Source organism: Diadema setosum, chromosome 2 (assembly GCF_964275005.1).
Source record: "Diadema setosum chromosome 2, eeDiaSeto1, whole genome shotgun sequence".
In the NCBI taxonomy this organism is placed as follows: Eukaryota; Metazoa; Echinodermata; class Echinoidea; order Diadematoida; family Diadematidae; genus Diadema; species Diadema setosum.
Genome location: NC_092686.1, coordinates 47,086,986 through 47,109,069, shown reverse-complemented (window position 1 = coordinate 47,109,069; position 22,084 = coordinate 47,086,986). Strand labels below are relative to the sequence as shown.

The 22,084-nt window shown below is 37.2% G+C and overlaps 1 protein-coding gene across 1 annotated transcript in view; it reads left to right on the top strand.

Moving 5' to 3' along the window:
* LOC140246076 (uncharacterized protein C12orf56-like) overlaps positions 1 to 22,084 on the top strand; it is a 48,140-nt gene that overhangs the window by 5,883 nt on the left and 20,173 nt on the right. The window contains exons 2-7 of the mRNA XM_072325521.1: positions 5,862 to 6,785; positions 7,152 to 7,228; positions 7,907 to 8,048; positions 11,005 to 11,114; positions 12,583 to 12,672; positions 19,064 to 19,205. Coding sequence (XP_072181622.1) covers positions 5,862 to 6,785; positions 7,152 to 7,228; positions 7,907 to 8,048; positions 11,005 to 11,114; positions 12,583 to 12,672; positions 19,064 to 19,205 — 1,485 coding nt within the window. The remainder of the gene's footprint in view (positions 1 to 5,861; positions 6,786 to 7,151; positions 7,229 to 7,906; positions 8,049 to 11,004; positions 11,115 to 12,582; positions 12,673 to 19,063; positions 19,206 to 22,084) is intronic.

Below are 22,084 nucleotides of genomic sequence, written 5' to 3'. Positions count from 1 at the left end.
TGCATGTAGGTTGTTACTTGTTGAATGAAATGAAAATGCTTTCTTAATCTTCCCTTCACTAAAGCTAATTTTGTAAGAAGTCTGCACTTATCTGTATGTCTACTTTGTAAAGTAAGAACTTTGGTGTGATTGTTATGTTAACAAGTATCCTGTCTGTGCATGCCAATTACCCAACCTGCAATGATTCCATAGAAGAATATGATCCGATGTAAGGTTAGGCTATAGACAGGGCATTGAAATTCTCATTAGATAACAAATATGACCATGTGTATCGTGTGTAATTACAATGTATGTATGATTGTATTTAGTACAACTGAGACATGCACACAAAAATTACATGCATACATTGATACATGTGCAACAGTAAGATGCAAAGTGTTTAATGTCCCAACTTTTATTGCAACTGAGTAACAAATTGCCCTACATTGACATAAAAAAAACAACAACAACAACAAATTAATCAGTGTATAGTACTTGCCATGATAAAAAAAAAAAATGCACATACAGTACTTGTACTTGGGCAAAATTGAACTAACATGTTGAGATGTACACATGATCTCCTGATCACTGGACAGGCATCTTATCCACTGTGCTGGTTCTAATCCTTCATACATTATATATGAAGCATGCAGCGAGTACTGCATTTATTCATTCAATTAATCAAATGAAAGTGCCAACTCATTATGTGTACCGGTACACATATAAAAAAAAACCTGCAACATGATATTGATCAGTTATTCTGAAGAACGCAATGACTTGTTTTTCCCCACCCTCCTTTTAAAGAATTGTCATGCAGACATTTCATATCAGATCAATGAATAGGGAAATGTTGTACAGTGAAACCCCGTTATAACGAGTTCGGTTATAACGAGGAACCGCTTATAACGAGGTGATCGCGTCGGTCCCGTTTTCCTTTGCGTGTAAACCTATGGCAGAACGAATCGGTTATAACGAGTTCGGTTATAACGAGATTCCGGTTATAACGAGGACATTTTCGGCGCATCATGATAAAGAAAAACATAAGAAATTTGATCGGATATAACGAGGTACCATTTCTTGACTTGCCGCTTTTCAAACACGAGACAAATGAAACATTGAAAATCGAATTCACGCTATCCATGTCTTTTTCCCGTTTTGCAGAGAACGGTTCCTTCCATGTTTTCTTCTAAACCACACAAAAAAACACATTAATACCATTCGATGTTCCTACTAAATTATTAAACATAATCACTCGATTTTCTTTTTCGCGAGATCACACGCGTGCGTAATGTTATAGGTCAGACCACAGCGCAACAAGGGAAAAAAGATAACGCACTCAAAGACTTTTCATGTAGCGACACTCGTGGCAAATGTGGAAATTGGAATGCGTGTGCAACTCAACATTATATCCTTTCCATTTGTAGTCCCGACTTCCAGTTCTTTTGCTGGTTAGCAAATACGTGTGTATGAAAATGATTATAGCCGAAATCATTAATGAAATCGCGATCTCGCCTGGTGACAGTAGCGTAAAAATAGTTGAATAATGCAATCCTGTCGCAATTTTGTTAAGAACGGATGTATACAATGCGAAGGGATTTTCGGCAGATGATAAAGAACGCATCTTTAATCCTTTCGGGCGCAACGATAATACATTTTATGAGATTACAGCCGAAATGATTCATGAAATCATCGCATTCCCGCTGGGCACCAACAGCGTAAAATAACCTCGCAAGTTATGGTAAACGACGCACGAATGTTACTCTGAAATCATCGCGATCTCGCCGGATGACAGTAGCGTAAAAATAGTTGAATAACGCATGTTTAGCTACTTAATCGGTGTTCAGAAGAAGAAACAAACGTATTTAACAATTTGAATAGATCTGGGTTTGTTCATTATCACAATTTTAACAACGCATTTCACAATGAAGATTTTTCTTTCTTTCAAAGTGGTCTACGAGTAACAGATTTGCGTAAAAAGGATCACAACCTTCTAAATTCAATCCTGTCGCTTATTTTTCAAGCACGGATGTACAAAACGCGAAGAGATTTTCGGAAGAAAATGAACAACGCATCTTTAATCACTTCGGGTGCAATGAACATACATTATATAAGATTACAGCCGAAATGATTCATGAAATCACCGCATTCCCGCTGGGCACCAACAGCGTAAAAATACCTCGCAAGTTACGCTAAACGACGCACGAATGTTACTCTGAAATTATCGTGATCTCGCCGGTTGACAAAAGCGTAAAAATAGTTAAATGACGCATGTTAGGCTACTTAGTCGGTGTTCAGAAAAAGAAACAAACGCATTTAACAATTTGAATAGATCTGGGTTTGTTCATTATCACAATTTTAACAACGCATTTCACAATGAACATTTTCTTTCTTTCAGAATGGTCTATGAGGAACAGATCTGCGTTAAAAGGATCACAACCTTCTAAATTCAATCCTGTCACTTATTTTTTGAAGAACGGATGTATAAAACGCGAAGAGATTTTCGGAAGAAAATAAACAACGCATTTTAATCCTTTCGGGCATAACGATCATACATTGTATAAGAATACAGCCGAAATGATTCATGAAATTATCGCATTCCCGCTTGACACCAACAGCGTAAAAATACCTCGCAAGTTACGGTAACAACGCATTTTATACAATGTGATTTTAATATAATATAGGCCTATACTTCTCAAGAACATAACGTGCACTATAATTATGCGAAGAGATTTTCGGAAGAAAAATAAAGAATTAACCTATTTCAACCCCGACTTTTTAGCCTAATTCACAAATAATTTCCCTTTATTCTCTCGATAATAATGATCCATAATTGTGTAATAACAACACAAAGGATGTTCTTAACTTTCATTGTTGGGTATATTATGACGTCGTGCTTATGTTTTTCTTTGTTTTTGATGCGTACGGTTATAACGAGGTACCGGTTATAACGAGGTAATATCGCCGGTCCCACGGACCTCGTTATAACGGGGTTTCACTGTACAGTGTAAGAATGAGAATGTACAATTGTAGGGCTATTATGAATTATGTTCTATGATGAACATTCCAAATACAACTATAACTGTAGCTTTTACTGCTGTTATAAAGGCTCTAGATTAATTGTGTCTAGATTGTACGATAAGTGTATCTAGCAAGCAAATCATACAATTTGTAGAGTAGGCTGTGCACAGCATGCCATTGCTAATAGGGTTTTTCATAAAAGCTGTCTATTAAAGTGTCATGGTTTCATTTACTGCAGTTGTGGCGACAGTTGATTGCACCAGAGGGAGAGAAAAAGAGAAAGAGAGAGGGAGAGAGCAAATGAAGAGGACTCGTGGTAGCAAAAAGCGTTGGGCTGATATTTCAGATTGTTATCTTCACTATGCCTTTGCACAATGAATGAAAGATTTTGAGTGATATTAGACAGGGGATATGAACTACAGGCATACTTGTATACAATTGTATCTGTTGAGATATCTTGAAGAAAAGAATATCTTTTCTTTCACGTACTTGCACTCCACAATTATGTACTGCAGTTTGTATGACCTTGCTGACTGAATAAGTGAGGCACGTTTATTGATTTCTTTGTCATTTGTTGCATATCAGATGAAAAAATAGATATTATCTCAACGTATGATAGATTTCTGGGTGACCAGTTACAATGTAGCTCTTCACACAACATATTTGTGCGTGTTCACTGCTTTATTGTTATACGTTACTTGTACACTTGTAGATATGCTTTCTCAAACTTAGCATTTATGCACATGTATGTAGATTGTAGATTATGTAGATTAAATGGTGGATTTTAGTAGTTAAAGGACAAGTTCACCTTCATTAACATAAGGATTGAATAAATGTAGCAATATTAGTAGAACACATCATTGAAAGTTTGAGGAAAATCAGACAATCCGTTCAAAAGTTATGAATTTTTGAAGTTTTTGTGCAGTCACCGCTGGATGAGAAGACTACTGCAGTGTATGATGTCACATGCGTACAGCAATATAAGGAAAATATAAAGAGAATTTCACAAAATTTCATCTTTTGAAAAAAGTACACATTCCCTTGACTTGTCCTTCATTTCAGAGCTTGTATTGTTCCCTCTAAAATATCAGCTACTTATTTACAGTGTACATGTGCAATGTGCATTTACATCATGTATGTGAAGGACTCACCAATGGAATACCCAATTTAGAAACTGGGCTAGAAATGACTATTCAGTCATATAACATGTACAGCAGATGGTATTTTAGAAGGCTAAAGGTCAATTTGAATGGGCATTGAACTTTGGCCAGAAATGTAATTTTCTAATCTTGGTTTTAGGAAGGGAAGTTTTGGGGAATGAACAGTACTGAGTATATAAAATGTAATCTGCATTAATTTTGTAATATTAAAGATTAATGGAAATACAACAGTGTAGATGAGGAAATATTTGTTCCTGTAGAGAAGGTTAAAGGTTAATTTTTTATGTTTGGGAAGGTGAAAAGTCAAGACTGAAGAAATTCAATTTGAGTGTGCAAAGTACAATAAATGACCTGAAATTTATTTGTGATGGTATTACTCAAGGCAGTTCACTGTGCATCCCAGTCTTTTGCATAAACTTGTCAGTTTCTCGCTGTTGAATGTGATGTGTAGCTTTGTGTTTTATGTAAGGAATGACACCAAAGCATAATTTATGTGAATGCCTAAAAGTTGGCAAAGTTATGCATACGAAAAAAGCAGAGCAAATGGCAATTATCAGAAAAAAGCAACAACTTAATAGAAGCAGGGGAATGAAAAAAGAAACAGTTTCAGCCACCAAAATCAAATTTATGTGCTTTCAGGATGTTAATTCAAGTACAGTGTATTATAATGATAGTGCGTGCCTGCATGATAGACCATTTTTATTTCACAGTGTTAAAAATACTGTATACAGAGTATGAGCAGCAATTGAAAAATAATCATCATTATCATAAATATCAAAGCTGTTGCAGAAATTTAATGAAAGGCCGATGCCCCATTTGCTGTGGTGGAAAATTGTGCTTGTAAAGTATCTGTCTTTGTCATATCTGGTGTGATATCATACTGTGTATAGTGTATCATTACAGTATATTCTGGTGTGATAAACAGTGCATACAGTACTTAAAAAAACCAACAACAACAACAGCAACACACACACGTAGTCACACACACACACACACACAAATCATATTTTGTGAATTGTGCATGACATGGCATTTAGATGAGAGAGGGTCGAGGCAAAAGTTCTGTACATGACAGAAATCCCCCCCCCCCAGCTGACAGTTTTTTTTCTTTTGTTCTTCCAGTGCAGTCAATTTTATTCATTTCTTTTTTTTTTCTGTGTGCTTGTTCATGCGAAATACAAATTTAATAGTTAATCCAGATTGTAATCCAGATTGTCAGTCTTGCGTCAGAAGAGCTCATATCTGTTCACATCCATACAATTATTTAGTAAGCCGAATGTTGCTAGGCAAAGTTGGTTGTTTTTGTCTTTTCCTCTCCACTGGCCTTTTCTGTCTGTCTGTCTGTCTGTCTGTCTTATCTGTCTGCTATTATACATTTATGTGTTGTTATCATTATCAGTGTCTTCAGATTTCCAGAGTAATGATTAATGCAACGATTCTACAATTTTAGATATGATATAGACTTTATGTGAAATATGTGGCCTACTTGAAGATAAAGAAATTCATGCAAAAATTGATTGAAAAAATAACCACTCCAATCTCACTGCAGTGCATGATATCAGGAAGAAGTTTAGGAATGTGGAGGAAAGAAAAACAAATGAAGAACTGGCCATTTAATGCCAGCAGCGTATATGTACAGTAAGTGACAAAAATAAATTGTCTTAATTGTGTTTTCTTTTCTTATTTTATGATTGCTGCTTATAGGTGAATGAATTCCCTGACTTTCTGAATGGAGAGGAGAGGGATAATACACAGCATATTTGCATCAAATACCAATGCCCCACCAAGCCTCGCAAGAAGGCTGGGGACAAGAAGAGTCTAGGGAATGATGATGGTAGCAGTAGTGGGGGTAGCAGCCCCGTGCCAGAGGTCATCCTGACGGAGCCCAATGGCTCTACCCAGGATCCCTCACAGCTTCCTCCTCCTCGCTCCAGCAGCATGCGGAACCTCAAGCTCAATCGCAGCCTGGACGAGAGTGACCTCAGGTCGCTGCGGGACATGTCCTCGTCGATTGACTCGGACTCGGACAGCGAAGATCGCCTCTCGTGGTCGATGCCATCGGGGGACTTTGAGAGCATGTCCATCCACAGCCTGGAGTCACTCTCGCTGGGCAGTGGTGAGATGCTGACCGGGGATCGAGGGAAGGGAAAGGTCACTGGCGTGGAGACGTGTCGGCCGCTCCCCCAGAGGCCCTCAGCGAACAGGACCCAGCAGCTCCGCAGCGTGGATAATCCCGACAGCTTCTCCTCACAAATAGCTGCAACTCTCGTGAACCGAGAAGCCAACAAACCGCCGTCATCGACGACAGGGCAGTCCAAACCGCAATATCGGAACCTCCCTTCCCCAGAAATCGCCGAGATGGACAAACTCAAGTCGAAACCGTTCCAATTTCCTCCTGGGAAGGAGAATCAGAAGAAGACTTCTCAGCTTCTCCTAACTAGACACAGAAGTCTAGACTCTGATGACCCCACCAGGGGTAGTCACTCCAATGGCAAAGAGAACAAGGCTACTCCAGACTTTCTGGCAGAACTTTCCCGAAAGAAGGATGAGGAGCTACATCTCTACATCATTTCATTGTCCTCACCATTACTCATGCATCTCAGAAGTTCATGGAATAATTACATTATTGTGAGTATGACAGCATCTGAACCTCAATGGTTGGGCTTGAAATGGGTCTTGTGATCAGTGGACATGTCTAGATAGGGGATGATGTACAGAGATACCTTAACAGATACTTGAATATTGGGTATTAAATGAACCCAAGACCAGTAGGGGCAAATGTTACCTGTGATACACATATACTACATGTCGGTGGAATAGCTCCTTTATAATATCATTTATGACTGATGTATGTTGATCAGCGTTGTAGAAGGGCTTTTCGGTAGAATTTATGTATTGTATTGTGTCAATGGGATTAAGAGAAGATAGTGCCAACCAAGCTGTGCCTCAATAATTCTATGTTTTGTTTTGTCTTCTTTTGTTTCACACGAACAGAGATCAACTTTGATGACAGATCAAGAGCTTGCTGAACGGCTCAAACCTGGTTCGGGGGCTAGTAAAGTCCCTTCAAGGTATTTGATAACATCAATTGCATTGATCGATACCAATGATATGATTGTTGTTTTTTTTTTCACTATATGCCTTCATTATGATGTACAATACAAAGACTATCAGGATACCGGCAGAAATCTCTCACATGCTTGCAGGAGAGGACCAAATAGTGTTGCATGTTTAGTAAGGCTCAGAAAAGGTCGTTAGAAATCTTAGGGAAGAGAGTGAAGTGAAAGAAATACATGTATCTTGAATCCTTACTTTGACACCATTTTTTTTTTCAATGCACAAGGACAACTAAGACCAGAAAATTGTACTGAGAATGAGCATTCTCAGTTTTGATGCATACCTACAGAGAATCTGTGAAAACTTTTATTTCTTCAATAGTGCTGCAGAATCAGGACTGAATATAGAAAATTTGAAGTATATCTCAGCTCATTATGTAGGAGGCTTATTCTTCAGAAAAGTATTTACATGTATCTTGCATTTTTATCAACTCCATCACACTATGTGACGTTATGAATCATCCACTCATGATTTCAGTGTATTTCTAGATCTGTGAGGTCTGCAGTCAGTCAAAGCAAATCAGGTTTTTTTGATTAGTGAAAATTAATACATACTTATCATATTAGAAGCATATAAATGTACTGATAATGATGGATTATATACTTTATTCTTTTGTTTGATCCCAAACACAGCCTGCAGCTGGAAAGAAAGTTTGTTCAACTGAAGCAAGAAATCATAAACTCGTCAGACTCCATGGAAAACCTCTTCAGCCTGGTGCAGGAACTTCTGACAGCGGCAGAGAAGTACTTTGTGCTCAAGAAACTTTTCTGGAAGGTAATCTCCCTCAGCAGTTGACACAACTATCCAATGCTAAGACAGAAAGAAAGACGACTAGCCAATCATTCTTTGCCAAAGTTTACTGCCCTGATTCAACTATTAAGATTGATTGATTGATGAATACTTTTTCTTTCAGATAACTCCTAAGATGAATAGTGTCAGGGTAACAACTTATGTTGCTTTAAATGTACAACAGAGAATTCAGTGCAAACTGAAGTAAAATTCCCCTGAAATATATTCTGTATACACCAATGTCGCGAGTCTAAATTTTCATGAATCTGGAATTCCTGACGATTTCACGAGTGGTTAAATTCACGATCGTGGAGTCCTGTACTGAACAGAGAAATGTACATGCGTACGTCACATTTACATCGGGATCAGAGTCAATACTTTTCTTTAACTTTGCGAATAGGACCTGACTCGCGAAACTTGCGAAAATAAAAACCTCGCGAAATATTTGGCGTATACAGTTGTTTACAGAAGTCAGTGTCTGTGTTTGCTGATATTTCAGAAAACTCAGGCTTCAGAATTCAGGGAAAATCAGTATTGAGAGAGGAAAAAAAGATCTTCAAACACTTCAGAAAACACTTAGGAAAACAGAGTGGACCATGGCCAGACGCAAGTATTCATAGAAAAGGTTTCATCTTGATATTAACGTGGAGATCTCATCAGCTATAGACGTCATACTGAAGACTGTAAAGTGCAAAGAGACGCTTAGCAATTTTTCATTTTTAAAGCAATATAGAGTGTTTAGTCTGGAGATGTCACCCCTGAAAGAAAACATCTGTAGTCTCAAATACCTTGTTTAAAGTGATAATCTTAATGTGCTTTTAGTTTCGTGTGCAGGATGTGGCTTTTTCAACTCTCCAATTTCGCTGTTTTTATAGAGACCTTGGCAAAATCATTATGAAGGTTTCGTACGCAGACAGGTCTGCCTGCAATCTGTGTTATGATTTCCCAAGTGCCCCATTTCCGCTTCCCTGCTTTTCTTTTCTCACTTCACTTCTTTGTCACTCATTAATTCCCTGTGTTTCTGTAAAGTTACTGACATCTGCAGTCTTCTCATGTCTAGGATTGCTGTCAGCAACCTTAGAAATGTATTGACTTGATTCTCAATTTGTGCACATCATTTATCATTGCTATTTTGCTCTCTATGATGTGTAAATGTATCAAGATTTTAAATGAATATGTCTCTTATGTTGAAATGGTTTTTAGAATCCATTTGAAATAGATTCTTGAATTTTGCATCAAATTAGAAATTCAGCTCATCAGGCATACTAAAGCAATATATTAAAGGGAATCTCTCCCCTAAAATTTACATTTGAGAGGTGTGAGAGCATGTCCTAAGAACTCTAGAGAAAGTTCTATCCCATCACAAAAAATGTCCAAAACTGTGAAATATTAATTTTAATAAAGCAGCACACACTAGTGCGCGCTGCAATAGTAGCCAGATCTGAAAATAGTTGCCGCGCGTAGACCATCGGTGTGTACACGTTTCCTTCGTTTGCCTCCGTCTGCACACAGCTATATCGAATACTGTCTATCGGTATCACCTCATCGAGCCATATGCATCCGCATGAGTAGATGCTGCTGCGGCTGCCTGGTCAGTGGCCCGGTGCAGCGCGGCAGCACCAACCTAGCTGCGTACATGCAGGACCACCTCCCTGGTACATGGACATTTGCGCGCGTTTGCGTGTTTTGAGAGTATTGTAGTAAACTTATTGTACAGAAAATTATCGAACTATGCAATCAAATGCAGTCGATAACTCCAGACTACTACTCTTAGACAGGGCTCAACACTAACGGTGGCCCGGGGCCACCAAAAACGCACGTCAGGTCACCAAAATTTCAGAAATGAAGAATTTGGTGGCCTGATCGGGCCACCAAAAAAGGTCGGATGTTTTGGGCCACCAAAAATAAAAGTTAGTGTGGAGCCCTGTCTTAGATCAAGGCGTATGTAATTTTTGGCATCTTAGAGATTGCTCTATGTCTCTTTATATATTGTTAAATCTCTGTATGTGAGTAATGTTGCATTCTCATATTTGACAGGGATATTACCAGTACAAAAACCTACAATGTCAGAAAACTAATTTTCTGTGTACAGATACACTTTAAGCTAATTGAAATAATGTTTTCAGAGATCACATTCCCATTACAGCAAATTGTACCAAAATATTAAGTTGCTCTTGCAACTCTTTGCCATATATGAAATCACATCATTGCACATAAATCACACAGTGCATGAAAACTTATATCGTTTAAATTGATTGCTACCTCTGTCTGCAAAGCCCACATGTTGAAAATCAGAGAATTTGAATATCAATTTGTTATTAGAGGTCCATCCATCTTTTTTCCTCAATTGAAATCCTCCCAAAATTGATCCTTGGTTCAAACTGAGAATTGTGTGTGTGCACAGTGCACAGTCTTGCAACTGAAAGGGCTAGTAGTGATTTAAAGCTTGTTTAGTGAATTTAATCCATCCTTTAGTAGATTGTAACCACACAAAATACTGGACCCCACTATTCCTGTTAGTTAAAACAGAAAGGAAATATACGAAGGAAACAACCCATTAATCACGTGCAGCTGCATGTACTTCCATTGCTTGAGTCGAGCCACACATAATAAGAATCCCAGAGAGCACAGGAAGCACCTCTGGACCACAGAGACTATCTAACTCAGCCACCACATTAAAAAGACAAACAAACAAACAAACAAACAAACAAAAGCAAAGCCAGACAGAAACAACCCCAAACATGCAAAGGTCTTAGCTAAACAGCAAGTGCCTTGTACATGTATGATCTCAACAGATCTCCAGGAGTTGTGAAAAATGGTCTGGACTACATGATGTACAAGCATTAGAGTGTTTCTGAAGGCATTTTATACAGGATGCCCTATGAAATACAGTGAAAAACACCAAACTGACCTTAGCTGAACTAACTTTTTCTTGTGGTAGGATCCGGACCTGTTCACATTCATCCTTCTCCAGCTGCAGCGATATCTTCCCAAGTCTTCTGTCAACGTTCACACGGAGAGAGGACGGCATCACCGTGCCGACGAGCTCGAGTAAGGCAAACCTCCAACCCACGCTGACTGTACCAGTCTGCTTCTTATGGTTAACCTCACACCACTCATGTTTATAGAAGTTGCTCTTTGTGCGGAAATACCTCTGTAGTGTTTCAGGAAGTAAGCTTTGAAATAATGTAGATTGCAGTTATCTCATCCTGGTACAGAATTGTCACTTTATATGTGAGTGTAGATAGAGGAAACCTGAGCTCGTATCTTGTTTTCACTTACTGGTAAGAAACATTCAGATTTTTAAAAAAAAAGAAAAAAGAGGACCATTTCTTGGAATTTTCTTTGCAAAATATCAGGAATGAAATAAAATAAGTTTTCCTCTCTTAAAGCTTTAAGGACAAGTTCACCTTCATAAACATAAGGATTGAGAGAATGTAGCAATATTAGTAGGACATATCAGTGAAAGTTTGAGGAAAATTGGATAATCGATGCAAAAGTTATGAATTTTTAAAATTTTTGTGTTGGAACCGCTGGATGAGGAGACTACTAAGGCTCGTGATGTCATATGAGTACAACAGTATAAAGAAAATGTAAAGAAAATTCCAACATATTTTCACTTTTTTCGCATAATAAAAGAGCACTTGACTTGCCTCTTTCTAAAGGCAATGGGAATAATATTACCCATAACATATGTCAGTAACGAGTCATGGGAATGTGTACTTTTTTCAAAAGATGAAATTTTGTAAAATTCTCATTCTATTTTCCTTATATTGTTGTACGCATGTGACATCATACACTGCAGTAGTCTTCTCATCCAGCGGTGACTGCACAAAAACTTCAAAAATTCATAACTTTTGAACGGATTGTCTGATTTTCCTCAAACTTTCAATGATGTGTTCTACTAATATTGCTACATTCTCTCAATCCTTATGTTAATGAAGGTGAACTTGTCCTTTAAGGAAGCAGGATTTGTTCTGTGTGTGAGTGTGTGTGTGTGTGTGCTGCAAATGGTCATAACAATCAATGGCTCTTTAGAAATCTAGTTTTGAATGTCACAAGGAGATATGCACTAGAGAAACCTTTAGTTTTAGATATAAGTGTTATCAAATCCATGTTTGTTTCATAGCATCGTGTTTTAAAGTGGGCAGTGGTTTCAGTATGATTGTATTCACTTCAGATAATATCAAATGGCAGTCACAAGGCTGTTTGGGAGTTGGATGTTGAATAAGAAACGACGTATAATTAAACTAAACTTTTTACATCAGCATTATGGCATTAAAGTTTACATTTTTCATATATGTGTTTCTGTTATTTTTATGAAAAGTGTACATATCATGCTGAAAGTTGGAAGGGGCTTTAACTTAAGCGGTTGTGTGGATAATGAGCTAGAACAAAGGAAATGATCACTGTCTGGCTGATGCAGGTTATGTTCTAATATCCTATTCCAGCAGTGTGGAAAATATCAGGTTTGTGGTGAAATCATGGCAATGTCATCTTTGTTTTGTAATTTCACCAGACTGGTCATTGTGCTGATTGAAACGTTGGGTCTGATGTTCCACGAAACCGAGGTGTTTCCAGGCCGACTACAAGTTTTGAAAGCCAACAGGTTTGACATCTCCCTTTAATCCTTGTCATCTTTGTTCTTTTCATTATGCTAATGGTGATGAAGACGATGATGATGATAAAGAATATGATGATGATGTTTAGTGTTATTGTGATTTTTTTTATGGTTGATGCTGTTGCTACAGTTTTTATTTTAATTATAATAATAATAATGATAATGATAATAATAATAATAATAATAATAATAATAATAATAATAATAATAATAATAATAATAATAATAATAATAACAATAATAAGAATGATGATAATGATAATAATAATGATAATGATGATGATGATGATGATGATGATTATTATTATTATTATTATCGTTATTATCATAATTATTATTATAAGTAATAGTACTAGTAGTCGTAGTACTAGAAGTAGTAGTAGTAGTTTCATTATTGCCATCATTTTTCTTGACATACATGCGATAGTTACGACCCATATGACCCAGCATCCTGTGCATGAGAAATTTATATCATGCAGGGGAGAAAGAGTATACGTAGATTCCGCTTCAGGTTAAAGTGTTGTTCACTCTATCAGTGAAGGCCATCTTATATAGCACTCAAGTTAATTGGGCATTTTACAGGTTATCTGTCTCAATGGTACTTTGTAGATAGCAATCTATGAGATGGGTTTTAGACCTGATATCAAATGCCTTTTCAGCCAGTTATCTCTTCAAAAATTTCATTGTACAAGCACTATTACAAGAATGTAGATTTGGTGATTATTTCTGTTCTCCTATCAGTAGTACATGAGAAAGATAAAAGCCATGATACAATTCAGCTTGTCATCTAATCAGCCAGAATATAATTATTAGTATACTTTGTACTCAAGTGTGGTGCTTGTTGGATAAGTGCACTCTGTATAGCTCCTTTGCATTTGCTGGCTGTATGTTTTAAAAATCGTGTGAAGACTTTAGGGACACTTTTGCATCAAATGGATGATGGCATGTACAAGGGAGATCATACTGCCCTTAAGAGTCAACAAGTCCTGTGGTCTAATCACAGCGATCATCAGACAGCCAGTACATATTTCCCTGGGCGTCGCTCTTACATGTATTTCGCTTTCTCCTTGCACTCAATGACATATGTGATGCGCATAATGATGATAACCTTGTTGAGCTGCTCTTTGAGATTTCAATGTCATCAAAGTTATCAGATAAAGCAATGCTAATATTGAATATGAGGGTACTCTGCAAACCACTCTCAGATAAGATAGTGTCAGTGTTACCCATTATTCGAGAAGCTTAACCCTGTTCTAACTGAGCTATTTGAGACCAAGTTTTTACTGAGGGGGGGTCAATTTGACCCCCCCCCCTTTAGATCTCGGCCGCCGATTGCGCGATCGCTGCGAAATTTTGCCTGAAGATAGAGCTGGATGTCAACTACAAGATTACATTGTCATACAATAGAAAAATATTGCCTTTCTATTTTTAATAAATTAATTATGCAAATTTGTGCATGAAATCATATTTTCACCTATAACTCCATTAAAAAGACTGGAGGATTGCTAAATTTTTGTGTCAGAATTTCTCAAGACACATCAAACAATTTTCGTGTAAAAATATAGCTCAATTGAAATTAATTTCTTTTGTTTTTTATTGTTTTGTTAATTTCTTATGTATTTTACTGTTTTTTCAACCTTTTGTTTTCTATTATTTTTTTGCCAGAACTTGTTGCAGGCACTTTTTAAGGCTTATCTACACTAGAATTGATTAATTTCAATGGTTAAAAGTTGAAATAATCTAATTTATATCAATTTAACCAAAAAACACAGTTTGCATTGGATTTGCACACGATATCATGAATTTGAGCTGTTTTTTGGTTGACATGCATATGCAAAACATTACGTAACTTCAAAAAGGTGTACCCGGACGTCGCAAATTTGGTCTCAAAATATGCGGGAGACTTCAGTGAAAAAAGTCATGAAACGACGCGGCAAAAGCTTTGCGCGTTGCGAAATCGTGGTGCGAAATGTCGAGGGGGGGTCAATTTGACCCCCCCCCCCCCAGGTAGAATAGGGTTAAGTTGAGTAGTTATATGATATTTCACCATTCAGTTGAGCCCCAGTGTATAGTATGAGAAAAAGAAATGTATGTACGAGAAAGTTTGTTTGGATTATTTCTTGAACTCTTTCATGATTCAGTAGTGGGTCTTTAGTTGTTTGTTTTGAGGAAGCATGACGTTACATTGAAAATTTCACAACATACAAGGAATGTATCAATTTCATTTTGATGCACAAAACAACAACAACAACAAAACAACACCCAAGTGTGCGTTTAGGCTTGAATGGGAGGTGACATGGTCATCAAATTGGCTTCTACCATATGACGAGTCATCCGAATCTTTTGAAAGTGTATGCAATACGTCGGCAAAGTATATCAAACTGGAGCTTTTGAAACAGTCCTGCAAATGACATGGAGAAATCAAATTCAGAATCATAGTGCCATGTTAAATTATGTGTACATAAAACTAATGCCTCCTTTAATCGATTTGTCGATTTCACTGGCCCTTGACCATGGACAATTTTCAAATGCAGGACTTGAAGCTTATGGCAGACATGTCGGTCACACTTTTTGCTCTTTGTTTCCTCACACCAGTACGTTTTCCATCTCTTTCAGTGTGTGACAGTATGAAATCAAGTGCCGGATAAATCTTCTGACATCTTCTCAAAGAGATTGTAATTGAAGTAATAGAAATCGAATCTAGTTTTGTTTATCATATGTAGTGGAGAGCTGTAAGGTCTCCTTTAACCCGTTGAGGACGAGTCCCGAGTATACTCGGGCAGGGGTCTACGGGAAATGTGTGTTGTAGCAAAATCAGTCCATCCTCAACAGGTTAACTGTTCCCTTGGGAGTTTAAGGGAACATGCTTTTGATTTCACATGTCCCCATTAACTGGAAACCGCAGTTGTCTTGATGTAGTTTACAAGGGGCATTATAAGTCTTTTATTACCTTGTTTTTTCTTTTCAATGTATCCTTTCATGCAAACACATGATATTATGAAACTTCTGTTTTTAGCTTCATAATGTACCCTTTCAAGAGTGTGATACTGGACATAGTCAGTTAAACTCATAGTTAAAGGACAAGTTCACCTTCATATACATGTGGATTGAGTGAAGGCAACAATATTAGTAGAACACATCAGTGAAAGTTTGGAGGAAATCGGACAATCCATTCAAAAGTTATGAATTTTCAAAGTATCTGCACAGTTACTGCTGGATGAGAAGACTACTACAGTATGTGATGTCACATGCGTACAACAATATATGGAAAATAAAAAAAGAATTTCACAAAACTTTACTTCTTGAATAAAGTGCATATTTCTTCGACTTGTTACTGACATATGTTAAGAGTAATATTATTCCCCCTACCTTCTGAAAGAGAGAAGTCGATTGTTCTTTTGTTATGCGAGAAAAATGGAAATATGTTGAATTTTCTTTATTCTTTCTTTATATCGTTGTGACATCACAAGCTGTATGGTAGTCTTCTCATCCATCTGTGACTGAGCAGAAACTTCAAAAATTCATAACTTCTGAACGCATTGTCCTATTTTCCTCAAACTCTCACTGATGTGTTCTACTAATATTGCTAATGACGATGCTATATGACTAATATTGTCAAGTGCTCTTTTATTATGCGAAAAAAGTGAAAATATGTTGGAATTTTCTTTACATTTTCTTTATACTGTTGTACTCATATGACATCACGAGCCTTAGTAGTCTCCTCATCCAGCGGTTCCAACACAAAAATTTTAAAAATTCATAACTTTTGCATCGATTATCCAATTTTCCTCAAACTCTCACTGATGTGTTCTACTAATATTGCTGCATCCACTCGACCCACATGTCTATGAAGATGAACTTGTCCTTTAAACCCATACTCCCCCCCCCCCCTTACTTTTAAATCACCCTGAAAGCATTAACGGAAGTCAACTATCTGAATTTTGTCTGAAGACACCTTGAATAATGTGTGTGGACACACTTGTGACACAAGGATCAAAATGTGCTTTCCATTTAAATAATGATTATACAAGCTCATTTTCCCCATATTTACATGTATGTTGACACTGTCACTGGTGTATGGTTTGCAGAGTTTTATGTCAATAAAGAATACACCAAAAGAATCTGCATAATCTAATCTATAAAAAACTGAGGCACTTTCACTCAAAATGAATTCTATTATATTTTGCAGATGTGCTTAGCATAGAATTGAATCATGCACTTCTTGGTGACTTACCCCAAAGTAAAAGACCATTAGAGATCGCCGATTGCAAATTCAAACTAAATCACTGTATTTGGCAAAACTGGCCTGGGGATTACTTATATAGACAGTATAATGAGCCAATAAATAGAGGAGATGGCTCTAAAGAAAGCCAGAAGCTTGTACACAATGTAAGATAGAGATACCCCTGACATTTGACTGATATGATATGAAAGACTAAATATACCACAAACAAGTTTGTCATTAATTACACATGACAAAATTATTGATTAAAAAAGAATGGCTTGAAGAAACACACTAAGAAATATTTCCTTAAAACCGATGTGAACAGACATTATACAAACGGATGGGGATATTTTATATGTATGCCATACACATCAGATGGGGAGAGCAATAATTAGAATAAGGTACATGCCACAGGGAGCCAGTACTATGGTTTTAACCTCTTGGGGAGTTGCTGTAAAACTGTATTTTCATGTTGTAAATTTCGCGCAAGCGGAGATTTGCAAAATTAAAATGCACGCTTAAGTTCTTGTCTGCACTGTATGCATCGGATGTCAGAGGGAATTAGTGAAATTTTCATTGCATTGAAAAAGGCCGTAGGCTGCAAGGCGTAAAAATTTCATGCCATGAAAATTTCTTGCTTCACAGTATTAACATCAAAGTTTATACCTCTTATTTTAATGACTGATATCTGAATTCAACTTAACTCTTAGAGCTATGAGCTAATTAGAGCGAATTCCTACCTTGTAGTCATCAAGTGCAGTTTATTAGCACTTCCCAATGTGTGAAGCTGTAATGAGGAGGCCTCACGGAGGTAGTTCGGAGTTGTGAAGACAGCTGGTAATATATGAAGCAGGTTTTTGGCACCCTGGGGTACCAAATAAAAATCTGCCGTTTTGTTGAATTAATTATTATTATTTTTTTTTTCAGGGCTGTATCCCTGTTAACCCCCCCCCCCAAAAAAAAAAAAAAAAAAATGCAAGAAGACTTTGTAGCACTGATGTACAAAGAACTCTGTGAAATCCTTTTCAATAGTGGATCTTTTGTCTTCCTTTATAAATTGGAAATCAAATTATGTTTATTATCAAAAATAGAATTCTAAGTGTCAGTTTCCCCTCATTTGATACATTAATGCCGTAGTGAAAGTGTGTGCACTTCCTTTGGATTTCCTCAAAACCCTGTAACTTTGGCAAGCTTTTTATGCCATCACAATGCTACAAGTATATAAGTAGGAAAAGCCTGCCTAACGTTTCCCCTGTTATCCCTCAATGATTTAAAAAAAAGAACAACCATAATGATGATATTAATAATGTAATCATATTAAAAATGATGATTATATTATCATCATTCTTGTTATCATTATCAAGATGATGGTGATGATGATGGTTATTGTTATTATTATAAACCTACAATTATGCACATTTTCATGTTATCAATAATTTTCTCTATCAGGCAATATGGTGGCTGCCAGCTTCCCCAGGCCACCAGGCAACAACTGGTTTTGAGGCCCGTTATAGCCATTAATGGACAAGTCCACCTTCATATACATAAGGATTGAGAGAATGCAGTAATATTAGTAGAACACATCAGTGAAAGTTTGAGGAAAATCAGACAATCCGTTCGAAAGTTATGACTATTTTTAAGTATCTGTGCAGTTAATACTGCATGAGAAGACTACTACAGTGTATGATGTCACATGCGTACAACAATATAAGGAAAATAAAAAGAGAATTTCACAAAACTTTTCTTTTTGAATAAAGTGCACATTTCTTCAACTTGTTACAGACGTATGTTAAGGGTAATATTATTCCCCCTGCCTTCTGAAAGAGAGAAGTCAAGTGTTCTTTTGTTATGAGAGAAAAATGGAAATATGTTGAATTTTCTTTATTCTTTCTTTATATCGTTGTACACAAGTGACATCACAAGCTATAGTTGTAGTCTTTTCATCCAGCCGTGACTGAGCAGAAACTTCAAAAATTCATAACATTTGAACGGATGGTCCGATTTTCCTCACACTCTCACTGATGTGTTCTACTAATATTGCTGCATTCACTCAACCCACATGTCTATGAAGGTGAACTTGTCCTTTAATGATGTATTGTTACATTCTCTGGCTCATACCTGTAACCCACCCCTCATTTCTGTGTGATATTTCAGCGGCAAGGCAGCCCTGGACCTGCTTGTGGTCCTGACCTGTCTCCCAGAGATTCCCCAGAGATGGAGACCACCGAGGACCAAGGCCCACTCCCTCCTCCTAGAGACTGATACAGACAGCTGGCAGACCTATGCCGATGCTGAGGTAGGTGACACCATCTTCAATATCTCTACTGGTTGATGATGTGTTTCAGTCTTAAAGGGCATCATCCATATCCAAGCCAATGAGACTCCCATAAAACTGCAATCGAGACCGAGTTATCATCTCACATATACTAGTGTGCCAAAACTGTTGATTGATGGGAATTTTTAAAGATAGCGCAACTCACTCCTCCTGAAATTGATAACAAACGGCTCGATGAGGGCTTGGTTTCTTTCCGTGCGAAAAGAAATGAAAAATGAAGCAGAATATTCAACCCTTAATGTACCCAGAGTGCTTCAAAGGCCTTTGCTTAGATGCTTATCTCCTTATTTCATCTTGAAAGGGGACATAAGGAGGGGGGGGGTTCAATTACAAGTTCCGCCCATTGTTAATCCATCACAGTGTACGTAAGAGATTCACTTACCACTTCAGTCGGCCCACTTACATGTAAAATGTAATCCACGCAGTGCACAAGGATTCAAAAGTGGGTTGCAGCTTTACAGGAGTGAATCATTCTGGTGTGCATATGACATTATGAAAGGCCCTCACCAGCATCCAGATCACAATTATGATTACTGTGTGAGGCATGATTATCTTTATACAAAGAATATTTCATGAGCAGACTTGCAGGTTCTTGTTACAGGGTGTTTTTTTTTTTTTTTTTTTTTTTTTTTTATATTTCTATTTTTTTATTTTTTGCATTGAAGTTTCAGTCCCCACAATCATGGATTCTAAAAGCCTTTGGTTCAAAGTCTCTTTGCTGGAAAATTCCCATGTAAAGAACAAAGGCGATGCATTCTGTTATTAAACAATGGACATTGCTATTACTGTCAACTCCCATCTTTCACAGAGTACCTCATGTTGTAGAAGTCAGGGAAGTATAGATTTAGTATGAACCAATGATACTGTGTAAAGCAAATGGCACAGCAGGATGACAACACCCAGTTAGACTTTCGGAGAGCCACTTGGCAGTTCTTGTAACACATCCCATAACTTGATCTGCATTCACAGTGAAACAATCACAGCCTTCATGAGTGCTTATGCTCCCTAGATATTTTCTTTTTGATTGCTTGTAGTCCTTCCACTCTGCCCACAAATCCTTGATCAATACTAAAAGCAGATAACATTTCACCATATTTAACACCTGTTTTCATTACCCTTGCTTGCAGTAATCTCTTCCTCTTTTGTTTGTTTGTTTTTAATCCTATGTGTTAAACTCCAATCCTTCGTTTGTACTAACCCTTAGACTGTCGAGGTAAAGTACGCCACACTTATATGACAGACCGCCATTCACCCATTGTTGAAACAGACCAACACCCATGTAGTGGAGTAATGTTCTTTGATTGAAATGAGCAAAGGTTGTCTTAAATGCAACTTTTTTTTTTCCCCTGGTTAAAAAAACAAGCAAATGTGACACAGAATTTGATTCTCACATCCAAATTTGGAATTTATGTTCAGATGGCCATATAACTGTTTGAAGATAATATACTTTCATGGAGACTAGTTTGATTCAGTATCCAAAACTTGAATGTATTATTAATTTCTAAATTAACAAAGTAAAATATTCTATTATATTCACAGAAGGAACAGTTACACATTAACTTGTTGAGGACTAGTCCCAAATTTGCTTGGGCAGGTGTCTGTGGCAGATGCGTGTTATAGCAAAATCAGCACTTCCTCAATGGGTTAAAACACTTTTGTACTTCAATGTGCATACAGGCAAGCAGATCAGTTTGAATGCATTTTCTCAGTACCTAGGTGCTGTCTCTATAGATATTGAAAGCATTGAAACAAGGTCCAAATTGGGCCTTTATGTATAAAAATCTTAAATCAAACATTTTTTAATGTCAACTTCCAATATTTAGACATGGTCACGATGAGGTTTACTAATATATTAGAAGTAGTTTTGATAGTTAGAAGCAACTGATTTTTCAAATTATGAAATTCCTCTGGCAAGTTGTTTTTATTGCAACTAATATATGCCTTCGTCGTGTACCCATTACAAGATCTCACAAACAGAAACCTTGGCTTTACAAAGATATGAATACACTATACAAACAATTGATGAGTTTTCTTTTTGGGTATGGAGCGTGAAAGGTTGCAGAAACCAAATGTAGTTGACTTTGCAGTCAAAGGACGTTAAGATACAGTGATGTACATGGTGCCTAGATTGCTCATCTTCCGTCATCTGTTATCCCGAAGAGTAAATCAGTGTCAAACCCGTAGAAAGCAGAAAGATCGATGGAGTGATGAGGTTTCAATGATCATTTGTAAGTATTGTGGAAACAAAACTTTGTCATCTGCAAGAAACTAGTCTCCATAGAGAAGTTTTGATCGATGTTCTCACACGATGGCAATGTCTGAATTTGGATAATTCCCAATTGTGATGTGAGAGCCAGACTAGTCTTGTATTCAAAGCATCCTGGTAAACTGGGTGTTGGTCTGTTGAGTACGATTAGCTGTGACATTGCTGCCATCTTTGCACTGCCATTCAAGCCACACTTTGACAGTCACCATGCCGGCAACTCACAACCATGCATGAGAAACTTCTGTAAAAGTGGATATTTTTTGCACAAGTATTTTATTGTTGTTTTTGTGCCCTGCTGGGTAATATAAACTTTGCGTGTATTTAATTCTGTGAAATCAAGACATATGGTACAGGAGCAGTTCTTATAATGGGAAAATATTTGCTTCTATTGTTCCAAGAATTTCAATGCTGCAAAAATTTACATCTTTATAGTATTCAAATTAGTGTGTGAAACACCAAATATCGGTATCGCAAGCTGCAGTGACCACAAGCGGATACTCCTGAATAGAGGCCATATACACTATACGTGCTTGCCCTTCTAAAAAGTCTGTTGTCTCTTGCCTATTTTTCATCA